The 24,775-nt window shown below is 38.5% G+C and overlaps 1 protein-coding gene and 1 long non-coding RNA gene across 7 annotated transcripts in view; one reads left to right on the plus strand and one right to left on the minus strand.

Moving 5' to 3' along the window:
- SMC2 (structural maintenance of chromosomes 2) overlaps nt 1-10,968 on the minus strand; it is a 47,918-nt gene extending 36,950 nt beyond the window's left edge. The window contains exons 1-9 of one of the 6 annotated variants that reach the window (XM_033237929.1): nt 10,810-10,967; nt 9,748-9,976; nt 9,006-9,155; nt 6,803-6,925; nt 5,681-5,719; nt 5,166-5,276; nt 4,937-4,981; nt 3,140-3,373; nt 2,759-2,908 (exon numbers count right to left, since the gene is read on the minus strand). In XM_033237929.1, the coding sequence (XP_033093820.1) occupies nt 2,759-2,908; nt 3,140-3,373; nt 4,937-4,981; nt 5,166-5,276; nt 5,681-5,719; nt 6,803-6,925; nt 9,006-9,155; nt 9,748-9,915 (1,020 nt within the window). In that variant the 5' untranslated portion in view covers nt 9,916-9,976; nt 10,810-10,967. Of the gene's footprint in view, nt 1-2,758; nt 2,909-3,139; nt 3,374-4,936; nt 4,982-5,165; nt 5,277-5,680; nt 5,720-6,802; nt 6,926-9,005; nt 9,156-9,747; nt 10,019-10,772 lie in introns of all 6 variants that reach the window. The other 5 variants (XM_033237926.1, XM_033237930.1, XM_033237928.1 and 2 more) reach the window with 5 other exon arrangements.
- A 276-nt stretch (nt 10,969-11,244) lies between these two features.
- LOC117099407 lies at nt 11,245-23,054 on the plus strand. The gene is made up of 3 exons (XR_004443801.1): nt 11,245-13,180; nt 18,351-18,467; nt 18,963-23,054. It is a non-coding gene; the product is annotated as an uncharacterized LOC117099407 (long non-coding RNA).
- Nucleotides 23,055-24,775: the final 1,721 nt, after the last annotated feature.

Here is a 24,775-nt window from a genome sequence, read left to right on the forward strand (position 1 = left end):
CCTGGAAAGCTGGCAGATGGTGGGATTCTGTACGTTGGGAATGCTGGGGGATGCCCCTACGTATCACTCCTAGAAATGAGATATATCATAGGGCCAGCAGCCTAAAGCTGTACAACAGATTTACTCAGGACCTACCGAGAGGTTTTACTGTCTCTGGGTTTAAGTGCTTTATAAAATCTTCCGTACCATACATAACATTGCTTTTCAGCCCAGCAGATATCCCTTGGGAAGGTTGTTTTAGACAACTGCTCTAAACCCGTTAGCACAAGTGGAAAGAGCATACGTGGTTGCCAATGCTTCCTGCTGTATCTAGATAAACACCTCAGGTACTGCAGAGCCACAAATACAGATCTGGAAGCAGGTCCGAAGGATCCTTCTTTGACCTCTTTAACAACTTCATATCTGGATTTCTGGGATCCTGGGCTGAGTCAGTGCTCCAGGCAGGTCTGATCATCCTGCTTGTGGTCCTCCTGGGCACAGTGAAATGTATTCTGGCTACGGCTCAACAATACCGCAATGAGATTATGTCAGAGTGTTATATCCATCTAAGACAAACCTCCTTCTTCTTCAGATTCAGAGAAGTCTGTGGGCATAACAAAAGGACTAGTTTTGCTAGTGTGGAAACCTAGATTGGAGGATAAACTACAAGACAATTCCTTAGGTGGCACTAGACTAAGCCAGTTCTTCCCTCTCTGGCTTATAGTTCTCAAGAATAACTGTAGAATGTGCTGATAATGCAATATCCCGAGAAAGGGAGGCAATGGCTGGAACAGCCAAGACTGTTCCTATCTGCTCCTCCAGCTGCCCTAAAACAGAATCTCAATGCTTCAGCCCAGTGTCTCATGTTACTCCAGGGTATAAACCCAGAGCAGGCTGTTTTCTGGGGTCCCTCAGCTGCTGTGCAAGTTGGGCACATGCAAATGAAATTCTAACCACCTTAGGCAGCTTTTCTGAGCCTTGGGGGAACGGCTTGCAATGAATCCTAGAATTCTGTTTTCCCTTGTTGCCTATCAATAAGTAATAAATCCATTTCACATAAAATGTTGTGTATGAATGTGTTCTGTCTGCTGTCCTCAGACAACCTGGTAACCTGCATACAATAAACCTGCTTCAGAGTTCAGGAGTTAAGCCTGCTTACAGATTTGCAAGGTATCAACATATAGATGATATTTAGAGTTACAGACCTGGATGAGACCACCTATGGCATGAACGTTTATAAAAGATATCAGAATGCTAGCCTTAGGGCATACTAACATTAAGAGATCTAGAAAAATAAGGGACACAGAAAAGAAGGATGAAAAAGGAGCAATCAGTGTGTGAAGCTTAAGGACATGACAAGACTAAAGAAAAATGAACCCAAAACAGGGCAGGTCTACATGTTTAGAGCTTTACAAAACCTTAAAAAAAAAAAAAAAAAGTAATTGGTGAATTGATTTCGGTTGTTGGATGCCACAACACAAACTGCTACATCACATTCATATCGCTTCAAAATTTTGTCTAAATTTTCTTCCACTGTTTCTTAATTCAACCATTGTATTTCTCTGCAAAAATATCTAACAGGGCAGTATAAAGAAATTATTTTCAAAACGTTAATTTTTCTTCAGTGAAAGGCAAATGTATATGTTCACTGGGACAACAGAATCACCCTCAAAAGAAGTGCCATAAGCTCCAGAAACACACCTACTCATCTGACTATATACTTGACTCTTCTGTTACCATGGATGACCTATTTCTAGTTCTCATGAAGGTGACCTCTATACGTTAGTTCCTATCCTACTTTCAGCTACCAAAGGGCCCTATTTTAACAACTCTTCCATCTCTCTCTCCTGAATTACAAATGACGCCTTTTCTACTGGATCTTTTCTGTCAATATAGAATTTATTTATCCCATGTAAAATCAAGCCAAAAAAAACTCTTTCTTCTGTATTACCCTCCAGTTAGCTCCCTATTTCTCCTTCTTTCAGAAAACTTCTCAAAAAGTTATCTATAGTCACTTTTCTTTTTTCTGCTTTCATTCTGTGAGAGTATGAACACAATCTAATCAGGTACTCACGGACACTTCTCCTTGAAATATCTTTTTTACCTGAACTCCAGGACAACTTACTCACCTAATTTTCCTCATGCTACTCAATCTGTTTTGAATGTTGAACTATCCCAACATTCAAATACTGAAAGTATCCCAGGGCTCCAACCTTCTTATATATACTTACAGCCTTGATCATTTTATCTAGTCTCATGGATTTAAATAACACCTAACATTGATGATCCCCCCAAATTTGTATTTTTGCCTGGATTCACTATTCATATATTTAAGTACCTAATCAACATCACTACTCAAGATGTCTTAACAGGCTCCTCAAGCATATTACATTCACACTGTATTTCTTAAGCTTATCAAACCTGTTCTCCCTACTCTCCACCTTACTTCAATGGCTACGCAACTTAAAATCCCAAACTGTACCCTTTTTCCCCTACACTCCTAATCCCCTTCCCTGCTTTACTTTTTTTCCACATCAGTTATCACTATGTAACATGTTACATGTTTTATTTATTTTCTTTAACATCATTTCCTCCAATGGAATGAATGCCCACAAGGCAAGGACTTCTGACCATTTGGTCCAGTTGTAACCCTAGCCCAAACAACTGTACTTAGCGTACAGCAGACACTCACTAAATATTCATGGAATACATAAATGTACACTAGTGAGACTATATACTTGTCTACAAGTGGCACTAGTGGCACATTAAGCTCACTTACTTCAACCATATTTTTTTCCAGCTCTTTGCGTTTGCTTTCTTCACATGCCAGATTTTTCTTCTTGAGATCAAATGCACTTTGAGATTTAGTATTAACTCGCTGAGCCTCTGCAAGAGCGTCTTCTAAAGATCGAAGTATACCTCCAATTTCCTGTAATAAAATGCAGCCAAGTCAGCCACTTATATAAAATTTGTTCATGTTGTCATTTTATTGTATGAGTTCTGTATCAAATACTTTTTTAATAAGTTATTTCATTATCTTACTATAAGATTAAGAAATCAATACAACAGACAATGCCCACTGAATCCTAAATAGTTACTATATATAATGTAGTACGTTTTTCACACAGTATATTATCAATTCTAATACACATGTTCAGACCTTATCTTTTCTTTTTTCCAAGTCTTCTATTTCATGATTAAGTGCTTTTATTTTTTTATCATTCTCAGACAATTCCTCCTGCAGCTTTATAACTTTATCTTGCATTTCTTTTAACTCCTCAGCTGAGCGTGCTTTGGTATCTTCAGCCAGCAAAAACTGATAAGCGATATATAAACGACTCAAATGTTCTATTTCTCTCATCACTTTTTGGTACTCCAAGTAGGAAGATCTTTCCTGAAAGGGAAGTCACAAAAAAAGAGTAACTCAAAACTGTATTAAAAAAAAATTCAATTACGCAAGATGTATCAAATTTCTCATTACGTGATATAATAGGTTTTGTCCTGTATTAAACAATTATAACATCTTAAACTGTAGGCTACTTTACATAACATTAGAAGTCAGTACTTTTAGATAGCATTATACCTTCTCTAGTGAATCTATTTGGCTACTTCTAATATATAATTGGGCAGCTGAGTTTAACAAAGAAATACGGACATAAAGTTCATAAGCTAGTGTTAATAAGTCTGTTAAAGACAACTTACACACCCACCAATGATACACTATTACATAGATTCTGTAGTAGTATTACCAAGAAGCCTACTCTAATATTCTTTGAAGCACTACTACAAGCACTTGCTCCCTCACATCATTACTAAACATGATTCCCAGAAGGACCTGCTGGGACCAGATAAAATAATAACTAAAATCCTCAATTTACACATAAAAATCAAATTCAGAATGATGAAATGATCTGTCCATGTTGTTAGATTTAGAAAGAAATTGTGGCAAAATCAAGTCGAGGACCTAAGTTTAAATTCCCGATCTAGTGTTTTCTACTAAATCATGCATACAAAAAGGGTACCTTCAAGATTACAATTTTTCCAGTAAAATCTACACTACTATATGGATTCACAAGATAGCTCTGAGTAGTACCAAATTTCAATGAGCATTTAATAAATTCCTAAATGGATATCTTTAAAAACGTTGTTCGGCTGGGCACAGTGGCTCACTCCTGTCATCCCAGCACTTTGCGAGGCCGAGGTGGGTGGATCACTTGAGCCCAGGATTTCAAGACCAGCCTAAGAAACAACAAGAAACCCCATCTCTACAAAAAAAAAAAAAATAAACTAGCAGGGTGTGGTGGCATGCATCTATAGTCCCCAGCTACTCAGAAGGCTAAGGTGGGAGGATCCCTTGAGACTGGGAGGTGGAGGCTGCAGTGAGTTGTGATCACACTACTACACTCCAGCCTGGGCAACAGAGTGAGACTTGTCTCAAGAAAAAGAAAATGTAGCTCATAAACGCATTCTTTCATGAAATACTGCCACGTCTTTTGATGTCAGGAGCAGCAAAGATGATAGAGAAAATTCAATCCTCTGTTTCAACACCTTCTGCTTACAAAATACCTTGACAGCAATAATTATAGTGATAGCCCCTCTTATCCTGGAAATTGTTCACTCTACCAATGAGGGTGTCTAAGAGTGCCATAAGAAATGTTGTTCCAGTCAATCCTATTTATCTAAGAAAATCCAGATTTGCTTAGCTTCAATAAAGTATTAAAATTCAGCATAACATTTTCTGAAACTATAAATATTACTCTCCAATATCCTATGACTCAGTAGATAAGTATATATCCTCTGCAAGCAGAAGGCTCAATTATGGACTGCCAACTCTAATTCCTTATCTCATCGCAGGAAAAAACCCCCAAGAAATAGTATCACCATGTGTATGATTTTGGATACACTGCTGACTTTGAAAGACATTCTAATAGATTATCCTCAAATATACAGAATATACCTCTTTTAATTTTTGAATGGTTGGAGTAATCTCTTCTTCAAGTATCTGGAAAACAAAGAAAAACAGTATTTTCAGCATGTAAAGTACTATTAAAATGTATTTGAAAGAAAAGTAGCAATGATGGCTATGGAAAACTGAACCAACAAAAAAATTTTTCCCTCTTTACAGCAAAAACTCTACATGCAAAATTACATTCTTCTCCAAAAATGTTTTATATGAATTAAATTACCGTCTTAATTTCTTTCAGCTTAGCCTCTTTTTTTTCTATAGTTTTCTGTGCAGCTATTTTTTTGTATTCATACATCCTGGTTCCAGCTGCTTCTTCTATCATGGATAAAATCTGGAATGACAATTTTATTAACGTTTAGTATCCAAGACAATGTGTCCAACTGGAATTTACATTAAATATAACATTTTTGCCTCGACCTCACTAAACATCTTACCAAAATTTGGCCCAAATGAACCATTAAAGTTAAATACAGTAATTTCACACAAATCTTTTCCTGTAGGCTTATTCTGTAGGAATGAATTCCGACACGAAACACCAGTTGAGTAAGACTCCTTTACACGATCAAAATCAATTTTAATATCTGGGCATAGTGCCAAATATTACACAAATATACAACTGTCTTTACTAATCATTCCTAAACAATGTTTCCAAAAATTTTAATAATATTTAAAAATTGTCTGAAAGATTAAATATCTATACCAACTATTTTTAATGTCCATAAATAGTACTCTTACCTCTGGAGGTTTCATATTTAATACTTTTGTAATTCGGCCCTGAAAATAAAATGGAAACTTACTAAGATAACAAATTACAGAAAATGTTTATCTGTACTGCCATTCATGTTTATCTAGACTGAAGCTGCTTTATCTCAATATACCAATCTTTGGGGATCTTTCCTTTATAATTCTTCCATGATTCTAGAATTTTGGAACTTTACTATTAACTTTCTCACTTACCAGTAATACAAATTACGGAAGTTAGGAAATGATACAAATGAAATAATTCATTAAATGATACAAAGTTAACAAGGACCATGTTTCTGAGACAGTTAACATTCATAAGTAGAAATATTCAATTTTAAAACAGGTAAATATAAAAAGAAATTGTGGCATAATTAATAAACTTTCAAAATTTATTTGAATAATAACCCTCCAGGATAATTCACAAAACAGACGACATACTTCTATGCTTCAAATAAAATAAAATATTTTATATCAATGCCAGTAAACCATTAAATTCATTCATTACCAAAAACAATTAAAACAAAACACCTGCATGCCCAGGTCTCAGAGAATCGTATTACTAGAATGTAGATTCACTTAAAAGTAAGTTTTCAACTTTGAAGATGTGTAGTGGCAATATTTTTATTTTGGTCCCACTGAGATGCTCCCATTGACTTTACTGTAATTCTCTCAAAGGATAGCTAGATGGGTCAAATGACATAATGTAAATGTAAGATAAAATCAGCCTTTACTCCTTATTTGTGTAAATCTCTAAATAAGCAAATTATTCAAACTTTTATACTTGAAATATTAAGATGCATTAATCCAATAATTTAAAAGGACATATTATGGCTTTCTTTTTTTTTTTTTTTTACAGTTAACATGTATTGTTCTTTTAGTGACAAAATAAAAAGTCAAGAAAAATCACTCCTAAACATTCTAGAGGAGTCAAAGGTCTATAATACAATAGAATATATCACTGCAAGTAACTAAACCACATTTAACAGATGGCCAGACACAGCACAATAGTAAATAAAAAGTATAAAATCCAAAACATATGGTACTTTTAACTGCTTAAATGTAAAAAATATCAAAACTATTACGAAAGTGACATAAAGACCTCAAACAAAATACCTGCATGATGAGAAAGTGAGGGTTGTTAACATTAAGGCCAACAGAACAGAAGAGATCCTGTACTCTTGTGTTGTTAGCATTGACTCCATTGATTAAATATTTATTTCTACCACCAATAACCACCTATAAAAGAAAGCAATTTTTAAAATATTCATGTACATGCACACCTTGTGCTAGGATAAATTACTAAGCATATTAGCTTACGTTTATTTGTTCTATCCAACTAGCAGTAAACAAAACCAATTCTGCATAAATAGTGGAACAAGTATGACATAGCTAAAAACACTAACTTGAGTCAGGACAACTGGTGTTTAATGCAAGTACTTTTGCTAACTAGTTATGTAATTACACACAAGCCTCTTACCCTGGCCTGCACCAGACTAGGTCTCCAAGGTTACCTTCTAGCTTTATGTTTCCAAGTATACGTAAAACATACTTTCCTTTCCTAGTTACCTTCTTTCTGTAATTTTTCTACAGAGTAGAAACTTTCTCTACTTTTCCACAGGAATAGACGTCAAAGTAGCTTGACATCAATTCTTGACAAGATTCAAAAAGCTATTAATAAAGACATGATTTGTGACCATTTAAAAGAAAGGGTAATTACAGAGCTTCAGTATGGTTTCACTAAGTTATCTCAGACACCATACTCTACTATCACACTTAAATTGTCATTTATTGGGTATGATTGTCTCATCTACCAGATTGAGGTCCTTAAAGACAAGCTCTGTTTCTCATTCTTCTAACTATATCCCAGTACATTCAAGAACACCCAATATACATCAAGTATTTAATAAATATTGAATAAATATTGTTTCATTTCTTTTCCTGACAGGACTACTACGTTGGTAGTTCATATACTAATGTATTTGAAGAGACCTCTCTGACAAAAACTTTATAATTTTGGTGAAGATACAAGTTTATAGCCTGAATGAGGACAGAAACAATTAGGTAGATTATTAGTAAGAGACTTAGTTCCTAAAGGATAGATATTTGATGGATGCCTAATGACATAGAACAGGATTCTGTCCTAACCTAGCCTATATTTCTTTTTTTTTAAATCAGAGGCTTCCATTACAATAGAAGAGAAAATCTGTTAAGTGATAAATGCTAAGATGGACAGTAAATGGGAGTTGACCACATTTTTAAAAACAAAGCCTTGGGCTGGGCACGGTGGCTCACGAGGCCGAGGCGGGCAGATTACAAGGTCAGGAGATTTAGACCACCCTAGCCAACACAGTGAAATCCCGTCTCTACTAAAAATACAAAAAAAAATGAGCCGGGTGTGGTGGTAGGTGCCTGTAGTATCAGCTACTCAGGAGGCTGAGGCAGAAGACTCTCTTGAACCCGGGAGACGGATACTGCAGTGAGCTGAGATGGTGCCACTACACTCCAGCCTGGGTAACAGAGCAAGACTCTGTGTTTCAAAAAAAAAAAAAAAAAAAAAAAACCTTGACAAGCTGAAAACACTGCCTGACTATATTAATAATATATGTAAAAGAATTGTTCTGCCGGGAAAAATAAAAGTAGAATATCTAAAATGAAAGAATAACTCTAACTAGACTGATTTTGGCACACTCAATCCAAGGTGTCATTAAAAGATAGATAGATGAATGCAGGGGCAGGGAGGGAAACTGGAGCATACCTGGTATAATCAGGCAAGTGAAAGAACTAGGAACAAACATCAATGAAAGACCTAGCAAGATTTCACTTAGCACTAAAACACATATACTTGCAGATCACTTAAACACTGAAGTAAGGAATAAGTCAGATTTGCTCTTAGTGCTCTGAAGAGGATTAGGATTAATGAATAAAATTTGAAGACAGCAGACGCTGACAAAATTTACAGGGGTAACTTTCTAATAAGACCTGTCCAAAAACAGAATGGGTTATCACAGAAGACTGAAAGATCTCCAGTACACAGGTGTTCAAGAACAGCCAAAGAAGATTCAAGTATGGTTTAAGATTTCAGCATAGTTGATGCTTATACCGGATGAATAACTTTTCAGTTCTTTCAGTTCTCTTAGTGATAGAGTGTGCATGATCAAAATTTTAATGTAAGGAAGATATTAAGGAATCTAGTCAGAATTTAAGGCACCAATTTTGCTTATGAACTTTCTCTAGCACGTTTTGCAAAGGCATAGGGCCAAAACCCACATCAGACATAAAAGGTCTTAAGATACCGAAATGTTTAATAGCCACTCACCTGCCTTGTTACTGTGATTTCATCATGAACCTCAAATCCTAAAGGACTTTGCTTTTTGTCAGAATTATCAAATGTGATTGACACAGAGGCTTTGGTAATACCAGCCTGCCCATTTTTGTAAACTAAATCTTGTAAATTAGAAGCTCGAACCTAAAATAAAAGAAGAAAAGTGTATCAATTACAAAACTCCCTACTGTACAAAGCAGCGCTAAAAATGACTTCCTTGCTGTTGGAAAACCCACCAACATAGTGTCCACTAAGCAGACAAGGATAGGCAGCTGCATCCTCTGGCAAGGAAAATAGGTAACAACCTGCAATGGACACTTTTCTCTATAGAACCTTTTCAACTCTGAATTGAATTGTTTCCTATTCATTTTTTAACAAAAAGTTACTTTGCAAGATATAAGGAAAGTCCAGTCCCAATGATTTTCACTAGTCATTCAATCCATTGGCAAGATTTGAAAAGGCATCATTACACAGGGTTGAAAATACTCTGGAATGAGACTACTTTACAGTCAGAAAGCCTGAGTTTTGAGGCATTGTTACTTATAAACATCTCTAACATAAACATCTCTATGTTTCTATTTTCTCATCTAAAGGAGTAATAATAGTTTCCTTTAAAGGTGGCAGTGAGGCGTAATTTACAAAAAGTATAAAAACACAAATGAATATTGGTAAGTCTCCAAAGTTCAGTAAGGATTCTCCTGCCAACTTAAAATAAATCAGAAAGTTTACACTTTACCTGAGACAGGTTGGAGATGCCCAACAAAAAGCAGATGGAGTCCAATATGTTTGATTTTCCACTACCATTTAAGCCAGTGATAGCATTGAAGAGGGGGTCAAAACCATTTACTTCGGTTCTCTGAGCATAGGACTTGAATCCCTCTAGAATAATTGACTTAATATGCATTTTCGATCCTGTCTTGGGTCAGCAAACCTCTGACAGGAATCAAACAGGCCACAAACCAGTTCTGTACGAAACAGAAATACCACCACCTAAGTGGAATGTAAACCTGGAATCATAATGAACACGAGGCAAAAACGGTAATGATAGGGTGATAGAAATAAAACAGCCACTTGACAAACTATCTTGTCTGATGTAAAGACATCGTTCATCTACTCAAAAATAAAACAGAGTTAGCCGCTATCTGGAAATTAAACCATTCAACTGGGAAGTCTTAACTATTTCTTACACCTGTTTTTCCAGGCTTGCCTTCTACTTTTATCATACTCTAGCTAACAAAGACTACGGATTATTTCATATCCCCTTATCTTTGCCCATAATGTGCTTTTTTCTGATACTGACATAGCTTACTCTCTACTGCACTCACGTCTTTGCTCAAATGTCACCCTACTGGAGTCCTCCCTGACCTCCCTGTGTCACCTCTCCACACTCCTTCACTCGGCTTTTTCCTTCATGGTACTTAAAACTGATATTAGACGGTCATTACTTGTCTGTAAGTTCCTGTAGTATCTTCACCTACGTCCATCATTGCATCCCCGAATTGTGCTTGACTCCGGGAGGAGGGGAAGTCATTTAAGTATTTACTAGAGATGAGATGTATCTCATATTCTCCAACGTCTTGCTTTTACTCAGGCTGTTACTTCGCTTCTTCAGGCCTGTCTACACCTCTTCGCCCTACTCCAAGGCCGAATAGGATCTAGCCTTTATTTCTAAGGATCACCTAAGGTCCTCCTCCCCAAAGCCCCCGCGTCTCGCCTCCCGCCTGGATGTCTGGCCGGGCCCAACCGGCCGTGCTCACGCACACGCCTCACCGCTGCCTCAGGCCAGGGCTTGACGCGCCCCAAAAGCTCCTCTGGGTCACAAAGGCAGGGAGCAGGCCAACTCTCTAGCCGCGGCTACTATGAAGAGAACTTCACCATAGCGGATACAACACCTGCCACACCGCTCTCAACACCCGCGCCGGAACTATTTATTCCTTTGAATTTCGGCGCGAGCAAAGGACCCCACCTCCATTGCTTATTTCCTGTGCTGGTGCCTAGGAGCTGCCTGTCTTTAGGGTTCCATTTTTCCCCTGCACGCGAAGGATTAAAGCCGCAGGGCAATAGGGAGCCTCGATAATGGCAGCTCCGGGGACTCCCAGGCGCGGGCCTGGGTACTACAGGAGCAGGTAATATATGTTCACACCGGCGTCCGGCACGCTATGGTCAGCCCCACACCTCGGCCCCGGGTCCTCGCGCTTCGCCAGCCCCGCCCCTCCTCGGGCCCTCTAGTCAGCGTTCGGCGCCCTGCAGACTCCGCCTTCTCGAGTCCTGGGCGGTGCTCACCGCGGCTTACTCCTCTTCACGCAAAGCAACAGAGTCAGGAGATGGAGAAGCATTCGCATTCTTTGAGTGCGCTTATCGGTTCTGTTTTGGAAGCCTCAGAATCTTCTTCGGTTGGCTCAGATAGCTGCAAAGTAAAAGCTGTATTTCGTTAGGGCCGGAGAGGCACAGTCCTTCGGAGGACTCTGGCCCGTGTCCTGGCTCCGTCCCGCGCTGCCTTCGGACCTCGCCAAGCTTTTTTATCTGAAATTTTCACGTCGGGAAGGGATCGTAGTCTACTGAGAGCTGTTCTGAGCCCAGAGGACAAGTTGTGTGGTGCTAAGTAGCTGTTCACCTCCCTTACACTGGAAAGCGTTGTAATGATAAGCCTACCTAACCTGTCAGGGATTTTTTCTGGAAACCTTTTAAGACAGTTCATATTTATTGAGTTCTGAGTGTTAGGCTATGTTCCAAGGGGCTTTTTAAAATCCTCGTAGCAACCCAGTGAAATCAGAAATTGCCCTCGTTTTATAAATGAGTTAAATGAGTCCAGGTAAAAGGTTAAGCAGTTTGTCTAGTAAGCTAGGATTTGTTCCCAGTCTAGTTCCAGATTGCATGCTTTTAAATACATACGAGGCTCCATGCATAGATTCTAGTACTATTCACCAATCCTGTTAATTGGTATGTATTGTTCTTTAGAAAGCAAAAAGGTGTCAGCATTACTTACGTTTCCAAGCACGTTGATACTAAAAAGTTAGGAAGGGTTTAACTCCGAATGGGTATGGTATTATTCTAGGTGAGGTACAAAAACATGGTGTGGACAATGCCATTTTGGGATGGCTTGATCCTTTTGGGCTTCCATAACAATATCATAGACTGGGTAGCTTATGAACCACAGAGGTTTATTCTTCACATTTCTGAAGGCTAGAATGTCACAGAACGAGGTGTGTCTAGGAAGGGGTGCTTTCTGTTTAGTGGATAGCACCTTCTGACCCTGTCTTCACATGGTGGAGAGGCAGAGGCCCTCCCTTGGGCCTATTTTATAAGGGCCTTTCCTTTCTTCCCATTCCTCACTTCCCAAGAGGCCACTTGCTAAAACCATCAGTTTGGGGGTTAGGATTTCAAAATGTGAAGTTTGAGGGACACGTTTAGACCATAGCATAGGGCGTGTTTTTAAAGTTGCTTTCTTGGCCCTGGAATGGCAATGCAGTCATCTGAACTGGTCTTAATCTACCAGGAATGGGCCTACATTTTGAAAATATTTCTCGTTAAGGGAGTAAAATAAGTTTTGTGGTTTTTTTGTTTAAGAAAGGATTCATTTATTTACTCTGATATGCTTACCCACTTCTGTGATGTCAACCATGGGTAGTGACCTAACATGAATTTACTTAAGCAGATATCTTTGTCTACCTTGATTCCTGCATCCCCTAGGCTCCACAGCTATTCAATTGTATTGATTCTGTTAACTCTTACACATTTACTTTCAGCTGTATCTCCTTCCTTTTATCATTTTGTGAGTAAAGAATTTTAATTTGCCAACAAATCCGAATGTGGACGTAGTCAAGTTGTGAAATAAAGTGATTTTTGGTATGGAAATATGTGTGAAGACAGACTGTTAGTCTTTGCACTTTAACAACTAGCTGATACACTTATGTCAAATGGATGAAAACATACAAAAGCACTGTTGTTGGATAAAGACTTCTGGGTGGTTAGAAGAATGTGCAGATCTAACTACTCCCATTAAGACCATTGATCAAAATGAAAAATGCTTATACAGGTGGAGATCTCTATCAGTTTTAGTCTTATTGCATGCCAGAACCACTAAGGAATTACTGCTAAATATAGGACAAATGGACTTGAGGAAATCACTGATGACTAACTTCAAACTCTGCCTCCTGAGATCACCACAGGTGAGTGGAAACAATCAAGGTGCAAAGCCAGTAAAGCCCCCTCATGTGGAGATGTGAGGGGTAGAAACAGAGATAGAATATAGGGTAGATGCAGTATAAAGAAAACACTGGGCCGGGCGCGGTGGCTCAAGCCTGTAATCCCAGCACTTTGGGAGGCCGAGACGGGCGGATCACGAGGTCAGGAGATCGAGACCATCCTGGCTAACACGGTGAAACCCCGTCTCTACTAAAAAAAATACAAAAAACTAGCCGGGCGAGGTGGCGGGCACCTGTAGTCCCAGCTACTGGGGAGGCTGAGGCAGGAGAATGGCGTAAACCCCGGAGGTGGAGCTTGCAGTGAGCTGAGATCCAGCCACTGCACTCCAGCCTGGGCGACAGAGTGAGACTCCGTCTCAAAAAAAAAAAAAAAAAAAAAAAAGAAAACACTGTTCGTGCTTCATCACCATGGATTAAAATCGTTTGAAAGCTTCAACGCTAGCAGGCAGTGTTTCAAGCGGAAATCTGGCAGCTAGTGGAGTCTGAGTCCTTATATGGAAGGCATCAGTACTAGCAAGGATACACATACAGCCCTAAAGCAAGACCTAGGAGAAAAAGTTGGTGCTTTACTCTCCTAGGGAACTAGAAGGAACCGGCTCTGTCCTGGGTATACTTTTCTAATTTTAGAGTGCTAAAGAAGCTCTTCTCACAGGGACCTGAGTGAATCCTTTCTCCTTGGAACAAAGGACAAGAAAAAAAGAAAGGATTTTCCCGCAGAAGTAAGGAATACTCATTTTGTTGAGATACTATTTTTAGGTTCAAGGGAATGAATTGATAATGACAGTTTATATTTTTACATTGTATTGACTAGCAGCAATTTTATTTTTTTAGAGAGGGAGCCTCACTCTGTCTCAGGCTGGAGGGCAGTGACCTAGCAGCACTTTTTGAATACAGTCATGCACCACATAATATTTCAATGTCCGACTACATTGTATGACTATGGTCCCTTAAGATTATAATGGAGCTGAAAAATTCCTATTGTTTAGTGATGTAACATCATAGTGCAACATACTACCCTTTCTGTTTAGAAACACAAACACAACATTGAGTTACAGTTGCCTACATTATTCAGTACAGTAATATGCTAGAAAAGTTTATAGTCTAGGATCATAAGGCTATACTATCTAGGTTTGTGTAAGTATACTTTATGATATTTGCACAACAATGAAATTGCCTAATGAGGCATTTCTCAGAACCTGTCTCGTCGTTAGGCAACGCATGACTGTATTTTATTTCTAACACCATGTTATTTGAACTGTGGGTTCACCAAATATAACCTGTTCGACAAACTTGCAAAGAAACCAGCTAAGTATAATTTAAAATGAGGAATAGAAAAGAAGGTTATTATATTCATTCACCAGTGGGATCTGGTTAGACCCATTCATCTTCATTTCAATGACAATATTGTTTTCCAAAATACATGTTCTGTTTGTTTTTTTGCGAATTCTGCCTATTCTTTCATTATGATTTCTATTATTTTGCCCTTTTAATCAAGTTATATGTGTTTATTTTATTTTCTGTTAGTTCTGTTATTTTTAGCTTTTCAGTTCCTAACTCTTGTTGACAACCTCCACTGACTCTTACTCAGTGATTTATTTCCTCATGTGGTGCTCTTCTTCACTGGGGTGGTTTTGTTTATGGGACTCTCTTATGCCCCTAGTTGCAAAAGAGTCCCTTTAGAGCAATTATGCATTTCCTTCTGCCAGCATACTGTAGCTCTTAAAGATCCGAAGCATTTTCAAATGATAATTTCTCAGTTTGTGTCTCCTGAATTATGCAAATATTGTAAATTTATATCTGTTGCAGGGCTGCAGTTTTGATTTCTCATAAGTGCCTTATGTTTTTTCTTTTTTTCTCCCTATCCAAAGCCCCAAAGAACAAACTTCTTCATCGCTTCCCCAAACTAGTAGATTACCTTTTTCCAGTTCTAGTGGCTGGCTATTCCTAAGGCTCCAGGTTTTACATAAGGGCTTAGTTCCAGCTCACCTGCCTCATTAAAGCTCAGCCTTGTGCTTGGACATTAAAACCCAGCTACTGGCTCCTGAGGCATATAGCCAAGTATAGAATTTTGGAGGGCTACCGAAGTATCAGTTCTGCTTTCTGCTATTCAATTTTTAAAATTTATTTCGGGCACTGAGAATTTCCTTTTTGTTGTTTTCTGTTTTTAAGGTTGTATATGGTTTATATAACAATAATTATATTTTATCCATCGTTTCTATGAGTTTATAAAGGAAAGCTCAGTCGACCATGTTGGAGGAGGTCTTCTCATTTACTTTTCGTGAAGAACATCAGTGATCTTTGTTTTGCTCCTCCTGAGTCTTCCTTACAGAGCTCACATTCCATATTCAAAGTCACTTTTCCTAAAAATCAGTAATTACTTCTCTAATGAAGTCTGGTACTAGGTCTTAAGGAATTATTTTCAGCAAGGCGCAGTGGCTCATGCCTGCAATCCCAGCACTTTGGGAGGCCAAGGTGGGCAGATCAGGAGGTCAGGAGATCGAGAGTATCCTGGCCCCAACATGGAAACCCCATCTCTACTAAAATACAAAAATTAGCTTGGTGTGGTGATGCGTGCCTGTAATCCCAGCTACTCGGGAGGCTGAGGCACAAGAATCGCTTGAACCCAGGAGGTGGAAGTTGCAGTGAACCAGGATCTTGCCACTGCACTCCAGCCTGGTGACAGAGGTTTTTTTTTAAAAAAAAAATTTCATGTACTACTCATAAAGTAAGTTCTATTCTTGTTTCATATTCGTTTCTTTCTGGTTTTCCAGTTATCCTTGGCTTTTATCACTTGCATGCTGGTTAATAGCCAGAGCTACCTATCTCACCTCTCTTCTGCTTTGTCATACCCCTTCATTTATGGGGATAATTATTGGCTTCTGTTCCTCAAATGTTATTCTTATTTCATAGTTCTCCTTGTCATGGTAGTCCATTGTTACTTTTTATTTGAAATCCACACACACATCTGCCTGATCCTCCTCCAACTGGTTCCTTTTTATTACCAAACTCAATTCTTACTAGATTCAAAGAGAGTCTTCACTCTCAGAATTTTTGGTTTACAAAACCAAAACTGCTTCTGCAGTTAACATCTCCACTACCTCTTATACCACTCTGCAGTCCTCTACAGTCAACAAATATATCCTAACTTAATCTACTTCAACAAGACTCTGCCCTCTCTAAAATTTATATATATATATGTTTCTATATAAAAATGGTACCTCTTCACTCTGTATAAACCTTTGGTGAAAATTACACACAAAGTTAATTGTAACCTCTCTTCCTTGGATTACCATGTCTTTTTTTTTTTTTTTTAACTGTTGTGAACTTATGCACCAACCAATGACAAAAGAAGGTGCTCACTAACTTTGTTGGTGGATAGATCAATCAATGGATTCAATAAGCATTTATAGAATGCCTGCATTGTGCCAAGAATTGTGTTATGTGCTGGGAATCAAAGATGAATAAGATGTGTGCCGGTCTCCAAGGAATCCATAGTTGAGTGGAGAACGCTTATATAAAGACGTTACCCAGGAGAAATGAAGAGTGAAAGGCCATCATGTAAATAGAGTAGATTGCACAGGCAATGGCACAGAAGATAAACATAACATATGATGCAAGAAGTATCAAGATTTAGTGTAAGAGATCCACAGAAGGCAGGTTATGGAGCATTTTATGCACCATCTTAACTTTTCATCATTCCTGAAGCATCGGTGTTCACTTCTCCATCTCTTTCTTTGCACATGCTGAACTTGAAATATCCTTTGACTCTTCACTTCTCCCCCTTGTGTATTTCTACATGTATTTAAACCCCAAATCTGATCCATTTCTTAAGTTACTTACAGCCTCTTCCGTAATCCCTTAACCCTTTATCCACACTTTTCTTCTGACCTCCATTCCCATTGTGACGTACCTTTATGATACATATTGGTGCTTGTCACATAGTAGATACTTAAAAAATATTGAATATGAATAAGTTCAGGGGTTTCATTTTCTGCTCGCTCATTAAGGTACAAGAAAAGAATAGTTTAAAAAAGAAAGAAATACTTGAAAATATACAACATATTTCACAAAATAGTATTTTAAGGTTCAGTGAGTTCATTGTAGTGATCACTTCTCAATAACCTAATACCGAAAACTTAAAACAAAAACCTGTTATCAACACATTCTATTTGTATAAGATCATCAGTGACCACTGTGATAGTAGGCTAAGGAATGTACCACGAAATATTTATGCCAGCTGTATGCTTCAGAAGGCTCTCGGCACCATATTCTTTTCCTCTGGTTGCAAATTTTTTTGCCAGTAAAGTAAAAACAAGCTTCTATGCTTTATGAACAGCTGCAGTTTTGTGTTGAAAGAATCGAATTCAGCTACTACTTTCTTAGTTGCTGTCGAGGTATAATTACCAACCCTCCTTTGTATTATCTTATTAATTACACAGACTCCTGTTACATGCATTTATTTATATGTTTGTCTCCCACTGTGAGCACCTTGATGTCAGTGGTCTTGCCTTGTAAGTGCCTGTAAACCTAGCATCCAGTCCAATTCTGGATACAGAGTTGTGCTCCATAAGTGTTAATTGAAGGGATAGCAACTACATGAACATACAAAGATTATAAAAATGGTCATTCTCTCCAAACCAGAAACTACTGTTTTCCAGATTTTTTCAGATGAAAGTTTGTTGTTGTTTTGTTGTTATTTTTACCCATATTTAAGTTCCTAGGTAATTACCTGCATACTCCATCAAACATTAGTGTGCATAGAAACTCAGGAATTACCTTGATCACTCTCTTCCCTTTCCCATGCTGGCCTTATCTCCACACATTGACTTCCACTCCCACCTCTATCCCATTATAGGTAGGTGGGAAGTGGGGAATTCATAGACTTCTGTGCATTCTATTTTGGTCTCCCCACTCCCTATAGTCCATTCTCCCCAAACTCCACCCCACCATAAGAGTGTGGTTTTGTGCTTTGGTTCCTGAGCGTCTTCAGACCATGATAATGTGTGGCATCAATACATTTCTGAGAATTAGATGATGTGTTTTTAAATAACAGCAATTGTAGGAAATCCACAGTGGAGTTCAGGTGAGGCTTCAGCAATCCAAATCATGTTCTCTTTATGTCCCTTGTCAATAGATGATGAAGATCGTGTCTCCCAAGTCTTTTCTACCGTTGCCAGTATCCTCTCCCAATCTCCTGTGGGCAACTTCTTTGGGAAAACACTCATGCAATTTCATAAAGACAAGCAATAATGTAAGGCATGGAATGGTCTAGGTACATACGTAATAAAAACATCTTTCTGTCCTTATGCTAAGAAAAGAAAGATATTTTAAAAATAAACCGGTTTACATTAATGTCACTATGTTAAAATATAAAGCAAAGCAGTTCATTTCTTTGCTGCTACATGTCTAAAATATGTATATTGCAACTGGGAACAATCGTTCTACATTTGTGTAAATAAAGATCCATTCAGATGACTTTACAAAAACGAAAGCTTTTTGTGCCTGAAAATTTAATCCTTCACATTTTAAGAGAAAGAAAATGCTTGCAGTTTTTAGACAACAGTTTTCCCCATTGTTGCCTTTCAAGGATTTAAATAATCTTTTATTTCAGACTTAGTTTGAATTATTTATGATTATTAGAAAGTAATTTTATTGCTTAAAATATTGATTTATACTTGTGCTATACTTAGTTCCATACACGTTTCCTAAGTTACTTCATGTAATACATGTAATTTCTTTTTCATAGATGAAGAACGTGGATCTTGGAACTAGGCTTTGATCACAGAGCAGAGGTGAGATGAAAATCCATCCACTCATTCAACAAATAATTGAGTGCTTACAAAAATTTCTGCTGTATGGAGCTTATATTGTTGTCAATATCAATTCTTATTTTATTGATTATAAAGCAGAACTTTTTGCAACAATTTTACACTACCCTGGGAGTACCTATCAGTCTTCATGCCTCAAGTAATTGTCCTTTCCATGTGACTATGGAAGCCCTCAAATCTTTGAAACACCAGATGACCCATTTCACCAGATGCTTGGACATTCTCCGTCGAGTTTGGATTTATAATGGGTACCTAGATTTAGGTCAAGAACATAAAATCTGAACTGCTTAGGCACTGCTCATAAGGAGTAAATTCCTAGTGAAAAAGCAAGGTCCCTCAGGAATGATTGCTATAGCAGGCTAAAAAGTAGATTTATAAATGTTTATAAAAAGCAGATTGGATTTAGCAGAGGTAGCAGTGATGACCAGGAGCAATAGGAGGAAATGTTCTTAATAGTGCTGTTTGGTGGCATCTTCCTTTTATACAAAGAAGTCTTACAAGCATTTCTACTTGAATGACTAATTTGGAGTAATTTTTAGTTTGTGTATTTTTATTAATAGGATCCAGGAATATAATAACCTGGTGAGAATATCTCTGTGAATGGCAATCAAATTTTTCTTATTCATGAAACTCATAAATAAGCTATAATCCAGCATTTTATAACTAGGGAAAATAAAACTGGGGTCCTGCGGTTTGAGAGGCTAAGGGAATTTAACAGAACACTGGGGGATTTACAGTAGATTTATGATGAAGATACATTCTAACTGGAAGCTTAATTGTGATTTAAATTATAGGTCAAGCTGTGCAATGCGTTTTCTTTTTAGGGGGAAATCTTTAGCGAGATAGAGTGTGCTTGTTTAAAGAGGAAACCGAACAAATGAGAAAACAGATTGCATTTTCTGTTTTTCTTTTAAAATTTCAAGCTGTTTTAAGTCAAATTGCCCCTGAGTTCCTGATGATGGGTGTGGTGAAACTGCCTTGTTTTACTTTCTTGCCTTCTTTTCCAGAGCAGTTATTTTACCTGAAAATAACAAAAAGATATAGGCAGCATATCAGCCAGCAAACTAATATGGAAACCAGAGATGAAGGACACTCAACCTGTCTAGAATTGTGACATCCTATAATTTTAGGCTGAGTTGTATAAAATTAGCAAGTAATATGGATAAAAGGGCCCTTGAAAAGTTATTGCCACTCATTTTGCAAATGGGAAAATTGAGGCTTCTACTGATTTTCCTAAATTTTTTATCTCAAGTACTTTTAAGGTCTCATGAGGAAATAAAATGTATGTACAAATAATTTTAATTGAAAGTATAAAAAAATTGCTTCCCTGAAAAATAAAACTTAAAACAGATAACAAAAGATTGATTCTGTAGGGAGGATTTCTACTGGGAAAAGGACAGTTAAACCTGACAGCCCAGACACTTACTCTCTAACATTTCCCTACCCCTTGACAGAATCCTTCAATAATTAACACCAGGACAACCACTTCAGCCACGGATGTGTCAGAGGCATTTGAACCAGAGCAACTCCATCTTGAATGCAGGCTGGGCAAAGTGAGGGTGAGACCCGCTGGGCTGCATTCCCAGGAGGTTAGGCATTCTTAGTTACAGGATGAGGTAGGAGGTTGACACAAGATACAGGCCACAAAGACCTTACTGATAAAATAGTGTGGTACAGAAGCTGGCTAAAACCCACCAAAACCAAGATGGGGACAAAAGTAACCTCTGGTAGTCCTCACTGCTCATTATGTGCCAATTATAATACATTAGCATACCAAAAGACACTCCTGCCAGTGCCATGACAATGCCATAGCAATGTCAGGAAGTTACACTTTATGGTCTAAAAAGGGGAGGAACTCTCAGTTCTGGGAATTGCCCACTTCTTTCCTGGAAAACTCAGGAATAATACACGCTTTGTTTAGCATATAATCAAGAAATAACTATAAGTATAATTAGTCAAGCAGCCTATGCCACTGCTCTCTGTCTATGGAGTAGCGATTCTTTTATTCTTTTACTTTCCTAATAAACTTGCTTTCACTTTACCCTGTGGACTCACCCCAAATTCTTTCCTGAATGAGGTCCAAGAACCCTCGCTTAAAGTCTTGATCAGGACCCTTTTCTGGTAACATCTTCCTGGTGACCACAAAGTGATTAAACTAAGGAGACTCCCTATCCAAAAGAAATAGATTAGAGCACTAATTGGATGACTTTGGGTAAGTGGTAGGAAGCATTTTACCTGGTTAAAGGATGGAATTGGGTTAGAAGCCCAACTTAGGAGAGTTAGAGTCTCTCCTAAGACAGACAGCTTAAAGGCCCCTCTTAATAAAAGGCAAGGACACTTGATGGAACTTAGATTCAAGGCCCAAATTAGGAATGTTAGAGTCCTTCCTAGGATTAAGGGGATTAGAAGTCCTTCTTGATTAAAAATGGATTTGACATTATAGGATATTAACTATTATTCTCTTTGGATTAATCTGCCTTGCACTCTTTGCTGATGGCTGTGGGTGACAGGATTAGGTGTATATAGGATCATTGGATATGGGGAAAACTTGAAAGCTGATGAGACAATTGGCCACCCGAACTTTAGATTCTGCAATGGATGGGTCTTTCTCTGACCTCCCTGAGCTCCTCGTTTTGCCCACCCTGCTGCAGGCAATGCTGTTCTCCTTTTCTTTCTTTTCTATTTTCTATCTTTTCTGTTACTCAGGGCAACTGTCTGTGGTTTCAGTTGGCTCAGAGACCACATGTTGAAACTCCTGGTCAGAAGATCATTCCACACCACTTTGAGTGGATCAAAGATGACAAGGCCCAACCAGAGTCATGTTTGAGCCTTGCCAGTTTGATACTGGGTGCTAAGCAGAGTGGCTAATGTCTATGTTTTGTCACATGTATTTTGCTCTGGCTGGTTTGGAAAATGTTAATTTGGTTACCCCAATTCAATCTCTTGGGTGATATCTTACAAAATTTAGAGGCTTTTGCCTATGGTTTCATGAAATGGAAAAAGGTGATTTCCCTTTGTGTTGTGGTTTGGCCCCTAGGGCTGTAGTGCCACAAGACAGGTCACTAGAGCTGCTCAGGGAAAGGGAAATCAGAAGCCTGGCATGCCAGCAAAAGGGTAAGGTTCTTACCATTCAGACTTCTGGCCTGTCTGTGCAAACAAGTTATAGGAATGGTAAATATCACTGTTTATTTCTTGTGAAGTTTTAATTAATAGGAAAAAGAATTTTTCCATTAAGGTCGTCTTAAGCTGTAGTGAATTTGGTGTACTTTGTCCTATACATTTTTCTTTCCATATTGTTCTGTCAGAAGAAGGGGTACCTTAGGATAGAATACAGGGTTAAGCCCCCATGTGGTGGTTCATACTGAGTGTTAAATTGATTGTATTGAAGGATGCAAAGTATTGTTCTTGGGCGTGTCTGTGAGGGTGCTGCCAAAGGAGATTAACATTTGAGTTGGTGGACTGGGAGAGGCAGACTCGCCCTCATTCTGGATGGGTACCATCTATTCAGCTGCCAGCTTGGCTAGGATAAAAGCAGGCAGAGGAATGTGGAAAGACTAAACTGGCTGAGTCTTCTGGCCTCCATGTTTCTCCCATGCTGGATGCTTCCTGGCCTTGAACATCAGACTCCAAGTTCTTTAGCTTTTGGACTCTTGGACTTACACCAGTGATTCGTCAGCAGCTCTTGGGTCTTCAGCTACAGACTGAAGGCTGCACTATTAGCTTCCCTACTTTTCAGGTTTTGGGACTGGGACTGGCTTCCTGGCCCCTCAGCTTGCCGATGGCCTATTGTGGGACTTCACCTTGTAATCATGTGAGACAATTCGCCCAAAAAATTCCCCATTCATCTATTCATCTATCCTGTTAGTACTGTACCTTCAGAGAACCCTGACTAATACACCCTATAAGACTGCTGTTCAAGAGAGCCCATCAAACTGGTCACTTACAAACTTTGCTTCAGGTCCCTGAAGCAAAACAAAACAAAACAAAACAAGGCAAAACAAAAGCAAAACTGAAGTTTCCCTCTTGTCTTGTTTTATGTTCTTGGGAGTTTGACCTTATAACCATGTGGCAGTACTTCCTCTTTGTCTCTGTCATCCAGAGGACAGGAACTTTGGGGTTCATATCATACCCGTAAAAATTATATTGAGCAGTTAAAAGGCTTTTGGCTGCTCTAGACTCCGTCTGGGAAAAGCAATGGAGATTGCCCAGTGCTGTAGAACAACTTCTGACTTCCTTTCTTGAATTTTCCTTTTTCTGAGTACCTGGGAGGTTACCTTTGGTAAAGTTCAAAAGCCAGAAGTATTTGCTGTTTGCCTGGCTAGAGTCTGATAATGAGATTTTTTTATTTTAAGAATGCTATGGTTAAAAGTCAGCTTCATTAAAAGTGTATATTCAAGCTCTAATAGCCTGGGACTCCTTGGGAAAAACAGGAAGCACCACAGACTCTGTTTGGGGAAAAACCTCTGCTTTCTTCATGAAAACCCAGAAATTGAAATCAGATAGATCCCTCTCAAAATCTAAGGCTCTCCTCTGTTTTGCATTGTGATGTGTGACATTATTGACTTTTGGGGTATCAGAAATTACTTTGCATTATGAGAGAGCTTTGGTGTGTAATAACTAGGTAGGAAATATACTTTGGGGGAGGCTAATGGCAGTTATGGGGAGATGCTTGGCACTTTGCATGTTTGGATTAGAGAATCATGTTCTTGGCCACCTAGAAAGTTTGAAACTGTCCCCATTCCCCACTGAGAGAGAAGACTCCCATGGGAGATGGGCTGATTCCCTCTTTTTAAAAATTTAACTCTAAGTTCTGGGATACATGTGCAGGATGTGCAAGTTTGTTACATCGGTAAGCATATGCCATGGTGGTTTGCTGCACCTATCAACCCATCACCTAGGTATTAAGCCCCACATGCGTTAGCTATTTATCCTGATGCTCTCCCCAACAGGCCCCAGTGTGTGTGGTTCCTCTCCCTGTATTCATGTGTTCTCATTGTTCAGCTCCCACTTATAAGTGAGAACATGTGGAGTTTGGTTTTCTGTTCCTGTGTTAGTTTGCTGAGAATGATGGCTTCCAGCTTCATCCATGTCCCTGCAAATGACATGATCTCATACCTAATTCCCTCTTTTCTTTGGAGATCCAGGATCTAATATAAAAATAAGACCCTTAATTTTGGGGCTCTGTTTTGCCTTCCAGCTGTGCCTGCTTATTAGGCCCTGGAAACTGCATGCTTTCTCAGTCCTGTTCCTCCAAGGGCTCCACCCTAAAGCCAGCAATCCAATTAAGAAACTTGCAGATGGAAAATCTTACAAGTACTGAATTTTCTGTCTGCATATTTACATGTGTGTGTGTGATGTTTATACATAAAAGAGCTCTGATTAATTGGTTTAAAGATAATAGGTAATTAAAGCAAATATTGTCAGAAAAATAAAAACAAATGCCTTTTAATTCATGTAACTTTAGTAATATTTAGGAATTACAGACAGTTTTAAAGATTATTGGTAAAATAAAGACATTTGGTCTGAATTAGCCCAGTCAGATTTAGGTTTGCCAAATACTTTAATATCATAAACTGCTTCTTTAACTTGATAATTGTTCAACTTACCTGCTTTGGAGCCATTAGATTCCAGGTAAGGCATGGGAACATGTGGAGTTAGCCATGCCCCCCCGGCTATGCTGAAAAAGGACCTTATCTGGATTTCTCTCTAGTGTCTTAGGCTCCACACTTGA

The sequence above is a fragment of the Trachypithecus francoisi genome, unplaced genomic scaffold, assembly GCF_009764315.1.
Source record: "Trachypithecus francoisi isolate TF-2019V2 unplaced genomic scaffold, Tfra_2.0 Lachesis_group16, whole genome shotgun sequence".
Taxonomy (NCBI): Eukaryota; Metazoa; Chordata; class Mammalia; order Primates; family Cercopithecidae; genus Trachypithecus; species Trachypithecus francoisi.